The sequence below is a fragment of the Schistosoma mansoni genome, chromosome W, assembly GCF_000237925.1.
Source record: "Schistosoma mansoni strain Puerto Rico chromosome W, complete genome".
NCBI lineage: Eukaryota > Metazoa > Platyhelminthes > Trematoda > Strigeidida > Schistosomatidae > Schistosoma > Schistosoma mansoni.
Window position 1 is genome coordinate 1,542,725 of NC_031502.1, and position 7,220 is coordinate 1,549,944.

Here is a 7,220-nt window from a genome sequence, read left to right on the forward strand (position 1 = left end):
TATTTCCCGGTGTAATGTGTGCTGCGATCTTCGTCTATTCCGCTTCCCCTCGGGATTCCACCATAGGACTTGGCCCGTGATGTAGTTTAGTGATCTCCTTAATGTATCTCAGAACAGCTTCCAACGTCTTCTCTTAATTTCCTCTTCAGCGGGAGCGCGGTCTGTTCTCTCCCAGAAAGTGCTGTTGGAGACGGTATCTGGCCAGTGAACATGGAGTAGTTCTATATACGTTCCTCTCTCGATGATGGTCATAGAATTTTTCCACGGTTTTCCATGGTGGTCTAGCTTCTATTAACTCACGCGTTCAATCATGACAATAAATTTCGACCATAAACTGTATAAAGACATTTGTGATAAAAGGATATCTTTTTCTTACTTATAGGAGTTTAAAGAAATGAACAACATTATAGAAAATTATTGGGTTTAATTACATGAAGGTTATTTTAAAAACTGAAAAGGGTTAGTGATACTCTATGGCTGAATGAGTATTTCATTGAAAAGTGTCAAAAAAGCGGCATCAGTATCGGTCCTCAACACTATCCTTTAAGTGTTTCTGTAACGATTACATTATGTATATATAAGATTCTATCTGAGTTTTGTTGTTATCTATGCTACAAAACATACTATCTGAGTTTGGGGTTAGTTGATAGGAAACTATTGGAAATCTTATTCAAATCATGAACTATATTTTCCCTAACCTCTTGTTTTACTCTATAATTGACATCAGGTTTTGGATATCTTAAGTCTTGTCAAGTGACTGAAATGAAACCGGAATTCAATTTAACTAAAAAACTAGATTATCTCAATTCGATATGGTTTAATAGATTAGGTAAACATGATTTAAGTGAACACTTGATGTTGTTAAATCATTATATTCCATGACATTGAACAAACAATTCTAAAGACATAACTGAAATTTATGACCTTATAACTTTCAACTTTCACTAAAAATGAAACCAAACAAACATAATATTATCAGTATAGGGTTGTGGAGGTTGTTGAGTTTTAATTGAGATCATGAATCGATCGATGTTAGACCACCATTCAAAACCTGGAAGCATTGGATGGTCGTTTCGTCCGAATATGGGACTCTTTAGCAGTGAGCATCCACGAATCAATTGTATACTAATTCCAGGTTTTTAATGGTGGTCTAACATTGATCGATTCTTGATCTCAATTAATCAATAATAAATTTATATTCCTTTGCCTTCAAGTAGTTTTTATAATTCTCTATATATTGCAAACAAATGTAACTGTAATAAGAAGTTGTCGAAAAAACACCCTCAAGAGTTTGAACACTAAACTAATTGAACATATAATGACTTTCTTACTGTTCACGATTAATTGTTCAGGTGACACTATAAGTTACAGACGAACCAATCAGATTTAAGATGACAGGTCCTGGATTTTGGGGCGAAATTCATTCATACAATGAGTTATAGGGCACTTTAGCATTTCAGCTGATATCGATCCGTGATGAAAACTCTAAATCTAATTCCTAACTTCATTCATCAACTGTAAATCATAATTCTTATTCTTCACATAGGTTTATAACTCTCATTTAGCCCTGGTAAGTGGGTGGACATTTTCAAAGCCGCTTTGACCTCGCTCAAAAGTCGTCCATAAATTATAATCTCACCATTGTTTATTATTCTTAATTAAAAGACGAGTCATGATGATTGTATAGCATAATTTTAGCGAAAATATATACCATATAAACCATACTCTTTATTGGATTTACAACTATCTTCATAGATTTAAGTTCCATGTAATAACGTAAAAAGTCAGGTACACATCTTCTACCCCTCTACAAACTTGTCAGTTATATGTATTACATTTGGTTCCTATTTGTTCTAATATATAAATGCTTAACATCCATTTTTCGGTCCAACGCACAACACAGTTCCTTTAAAAGTGGAAATTACAACTCTCAAATTATAAAACGAACACAATATTTATATACGCCTTTTAAGGAGGCCTGCTTGAATATCTGGGCGGCCTATTCCTGCCATCTGGATATTTCAACAAGTTATCTGTTCCTGTTTGTTTTAGCACATCATTATGTCTATTAATCGGATAAACTATTTCAGTGCGTCTACGAAACGTTTACGACCTTTCACTGTACAAGTTACAAAAAAAATACAGAAGGCGACATTGTAGTGGTTGGCAATACTCATTGAAAAGAATAAACATTATTCAGATGTCAATTCTTGAACTGCTCTCATCCACCTGACGATCATTCAATATTTATCATCAGGATCGATCAAGAGATTAGAAAAGGAAACTTGTTGAAATACTTTGTGCTGAGAATTCTATATCATACCAAAAATATTATATTGAATGAAGCCATTAATAATAATAATAACCTATTCACTTCATAGTCAGAAAAATTTCTTAATCTATGTCATTTGTGACTTCAGTAGTTCTACTATGAAATATTCTATTGAGTTGAGATCATGAGTGAATTGAAGCTAGACCACCATCGAAAACCTGGAAACACAGGACGTTCATTTCGTCCTATTGTGGGACTCCTCTGCAGTGCGCATCCACGATCCTGCACTCGAGAGTTTCGAACTCAGGACCTATCAGTCTCGCGCGTCAGCGCCTAACCACTAAACCACCGAACCGGTAGGTATCCAGCGGTGTTAATGTCTAACTTCAACCAATCCACTAAAATGAGCAACCATTCACCAATGTCTTCAGTGAGTTACTATCTCCCAACAGACCTGGTTGAACTCCACTAGTTACTACTTCTCACTAGAACTCTAGGAAATACCTCATGGAGCCAAATATTCCTTTAATTTGCTTAAGTTTCAAAATAGTTAGGAGTAATTAAAAAAAATTATATTTGACCTATACTCTGTTAAACATATATGTCTACTATGTACTATATACTATATTATAAATTTCAAACAATACCAATACAATTAATATGAATAACAAATAAAGAACTTACACGTAATACTGCAAGTACAATACGTGCATTACCAGCTTGTAATGCAACTGTACTAATTGTTGTTGTTGTTGGATAACCATCAGAGAAATCAGATGAATCACAAGAACTTGCTTTATCTGACATAATTTCTTATTATTATTCTATATTTATTCAATAAATGAAATAGTAATTACTGCTTCTAGTTATGATCTGGTTCAACGAAAATAAACTTGATGTATTCTGTTGTACATATTATTGCTCAAATTGAATTTGAGCCAAGAAAAAGAACTTTTGTTTACTTTAAATGATCTATAGTTCAGTCTAAATAGATACCAACATATATATACATTCACATATACATATACATATACTGTAAAAGATGCTTAGGGGAGAAACAATGGGGGAGGGGAATATTCAGTATTAAAAAGACAACACTCGGCTACTCAAATAACTAACAGTACGCTAAATCAATATCAATTGATAGTTGATGGGTATATGTTATGTAATGAAATGTTCACGGGTGTATATGTATACTTATATGTAATGTTGGTATTATTATTATCTTGTTTCCACTATTCTTTGATGTTCTTCAAAGAAATATTGTTGAATAGGATTCTTCGAAAGTTTTAGATCATAAAAAGAAATTTTGAATTTTGTTTAAAAAGTAAGAATGCGTACTATTCAACAAAGATTTTTACCGAGTTTACTAATCAATGATAACATAATCATCCTATTTTATAATAATCGGTATTATTGTCTATCCATCTTTTTTTTGGGGGGGGATGTTTTCTTGTAACCACTAAGATACATACAGACTTTAGTTTACACATAAACATACACACACACATACACATACAAACAAGCAAGATTGTGCCCATGGTTTCAAATATGCATAGTTTACCCATTTACACAAAAAATTTTGATAGTTTCCTAAATGCTTGAATTTTATTGGTTGAAATGCCACTCATCAATATGTGCATATTATTTAGATTGTTTAAAACAAAATCATTGGTTAAATTGTTCTATAGGAGAATCAATCTTTCATAAACAAAAACAAAATCCGCCCACAGCAACACATTTTTCTATTGATGTTAACTCTCCTACGATACAGCTTTTGCATTTGGACCCTTACACATATGAACTACTAAATTCATATAATCATCGGTATTTGTTAGTATATAGATGTGTACATTTTTGTGTGCTTCTGTGTCATGAACCATATTTCCTAAAATAGAAGTCAACCCAAAAATCAATTAAATTTTATTGATCTATTTGGCATGGATTACATGATGTTTTTTTTTCTAAAAAAAAATAAAAAAAGATAATAAGGAAATTAGTTAATTTTCCCACATTAAGAATAAAGGAATTAAGCTTATCTTTTGTATGATATATTTGATAGAAGTAATTGGAATCAAACTTAATACCCAGTGGTTGATAAATATAATAATTATATTATCAGAAGGGGGGGTTTGTAGAGATTTCAGTAATTTAATAGTTGAATTCACAAGTCAATTAAAGCTAGACCAACATGGAAAACCTGGAAACACAGGACGGCCGATTCGTCTTAGTATAGGACTCTTCAGCAGTGTGCATCTAAAAGATATTTCCTGACGTTCTAATGAGAAGACGTGACCAGTGGAGTTCAACCGGGTCTGTTGTGCGATAGTAGCTTACTGAAGAGAGTGATGGACAGTAGCTCAATTTCGTGGATTGGTTAGAGTTGGATGGATGCCAGCCCAGTGGTCTAGAGACTAAGCGTTCACGAGAGGTTGATAGGTCCTTGGTTCGAATCCCGCGAGCGAGATTGTGGATGCGCACTATTGAGTCGTCCCATACTAGGACTAAACAGCTATCCAGTGCTTCCAGGTTTTCCATGGTGGTCTAGATGTAATTGGCTCATGAATTCAACTATTAATAATTATATATCGAAACAAATGTTTACTCGTATTTTTACATCATTATCTAGGAAAAGTTACTAGAGTTATAAAGTTGAAACCATGAGTTAGTTAGTTATTGACAAGGTAGAACCTGAGAAATTCATATCGACAAATGAACAAAATTTTACAAGATTAAAACTATAGAAGAAGTGGACTAATGTTACCATCGGTAGTAAAGAATAAAATTTGGAAATTAGGGTGTATGAAACAGTATTAAAATTTAACACTTCAAAAATCGAAGAACTAGTCTATCTAATCTACTGTGAGCCTTGAAACTCTTGAGTTTAGTCTCTGTTAAGCTAGAAAACAATGTATTCAAATTCACTTGGTTTTGTTTGTTTGAATCTTCCAGTTGATTTTTAGGAGTGCAATTGTTCAGTCTGTTATTGGCATATGTACATAGTGTGCGTATTGCTTCGATATTGCGTTAATTCACAAGCATTATAAGCAAAGATGAATAGTGGCTAGCAGTGAAATACAGAACGCGCACTTCGTCCTATTCGGGACTCATCAGCTGGATTTGCCTGCATCTCAGAGTTGATGTTCACTCTGAGACTCGAACTCATTACCTTTGGCTTAAAACGCCATCGCGTTATTCACTTATCTACCAAGTCCAGATAGCTACTTGCTTGACGAAACGCGCGTCCTAGATTCCACTGCTAGCCACTGTCCATCTTTGCTTATAATGTATTCAAATGTTGTAATGATTCTATTCATTTACTTATATTTTCATCAAAATCAAATCAAAATTATCACAGTTGTCTTTATTGCTAAAGCACTCTGATATTCACCAAGAAATTATAGTCATGAAAATGTCACATAAATTCAAATTTGGATAGTGGAACATTCAATCGAGGAATGATATAGACTGATATAAGATAAAACAGCAAGAATCCTCGACTAAATCATTGTCACTATCTAATATGTTTGAATCAAATAATCTTATTCCTAAATAATATCAAATTTTCAGCATAGGGTTAGGGAGATTGTTGAGTATTTATTGAGACCATGAACCGTAGGTCCTAGGTCCGAGTCCCACGTGAGGAGTCGTGAGTGGGTATTACTTAAGAGTCCCATACTAAGACGAAATGACCGTCCGATGCTTCCAGGTTTCCAATCGTGGTCTAACATTAATCCATTGATGATCACAATAAAAATATCAAATTCAGGAAAAATATGGTTGATCTGTATTTTACTGTTTTAAGTGATTGATGTTCAGAAGGTAAAATGGAAAAATACAACTAAAAATTATTTACTTCTATATTACTTACTTACTTACGCTTGTTACCTCTCGTGGAGGATCATAGGCCGCACACCAACATTCTCCATCCAACCCTGTCCTGGGCAATCCTTTCCAGTTCATTCCAGTTGTTATTCATCCTTTTCATATTTGCTTCTATTTCCCGGTGTAATGTGTTCTTTGACCTTCCTCTTTTCCGCTTCCCTTCCTAATTCCAAGTTAGGGATTGCCTCATGAAGCAGTTTAGTGACTTTAGAATTTTGTGTAGGCAATTTGAAATCTTATAAGTTTTTGCGACAGTTTTGTAATGTCACATAAAATAGCTGATACAAGCCTCTTCATGTTTTTTTTTGGAAATGACATTAGTATTTTTCCCAGTAAAAAAACTTTAAAAGGAATTTAACTGATTTTGTTTTTCATTTGAAATAAATAACTAAAAATGGTTAACAGAAATGTTACCTTAGTGTGATGGAGAAGATTTGTAGCTCAGGTGGATGATTTTGATGAAGTTTTGTTATCTGAGCTGGATGGTTTGGTCGCGGAGCTTCGGATAGAACGTTGTGCTGATGATGTCGTTTAGAAAGAAGATGAAAGCTCCACGACCAAACCATCCAGCTCAGAGAACAAAACTCCATCAAAGTCACCTTAGTGTTCTAATGGTTGTCACTGATATGTTCTTGTTCGCTCTACTAATAATAGATCCATTAATGTAAAGCTCCATTTTTCAAAAAAAACAACCTTCAATCGAAATACAAGTAGTTTACACGAGTGATCATAAATATCTTTTTACAATTTAGATTTATCATTTGTGTGATTAGATGAGAAGAAGGTTAAACTAGAAATTATCACTTAAATTAAAACCGTTACATAACTAGGAAATTTTCGATCCAATAATGAGTAACTGATATACTTGGACAGTCAGATATATCAGTGAAAGACTAATGAATAAATGAGAGATAGTGATGAGTCTAAGCTATTGCTCGAGACTTAGGGCTTGAGTTTCAGAACAAACAAATATGTGCTGGTGGTTGAAAATGTGGCTTCATTTCTGACGGAGAGAGATGTATATTTATGAATGTATTCGTGATTTCAACCATATAAAAATTAC

General features: G+C 33.6%; 1 protein-coding gene across 1 annotated transcript in view; it reads right to left on the bottom strand.

Moving 5' to 3' along the window:
* Smp_157020 (putative hemicentin) overlaps positions 1–3,079 on the bottom strand; it is a gene marked incomplete at both ends in the record, with an annotated part of 109,067 nt that extends 105,988 nt beyond the window's left edge. Inside the window, 1 exon segment of the mRNA XM_018799888.1 lies at positions 2,957–3,079. Within this exon segment, the coding sequence (XP_018653756.1) occupies positions 2,957–3,079 (123 nt within the window).
* Between the last annotated feature and the right edge of the window lie 4,141 nt (positions 3,080–7,220).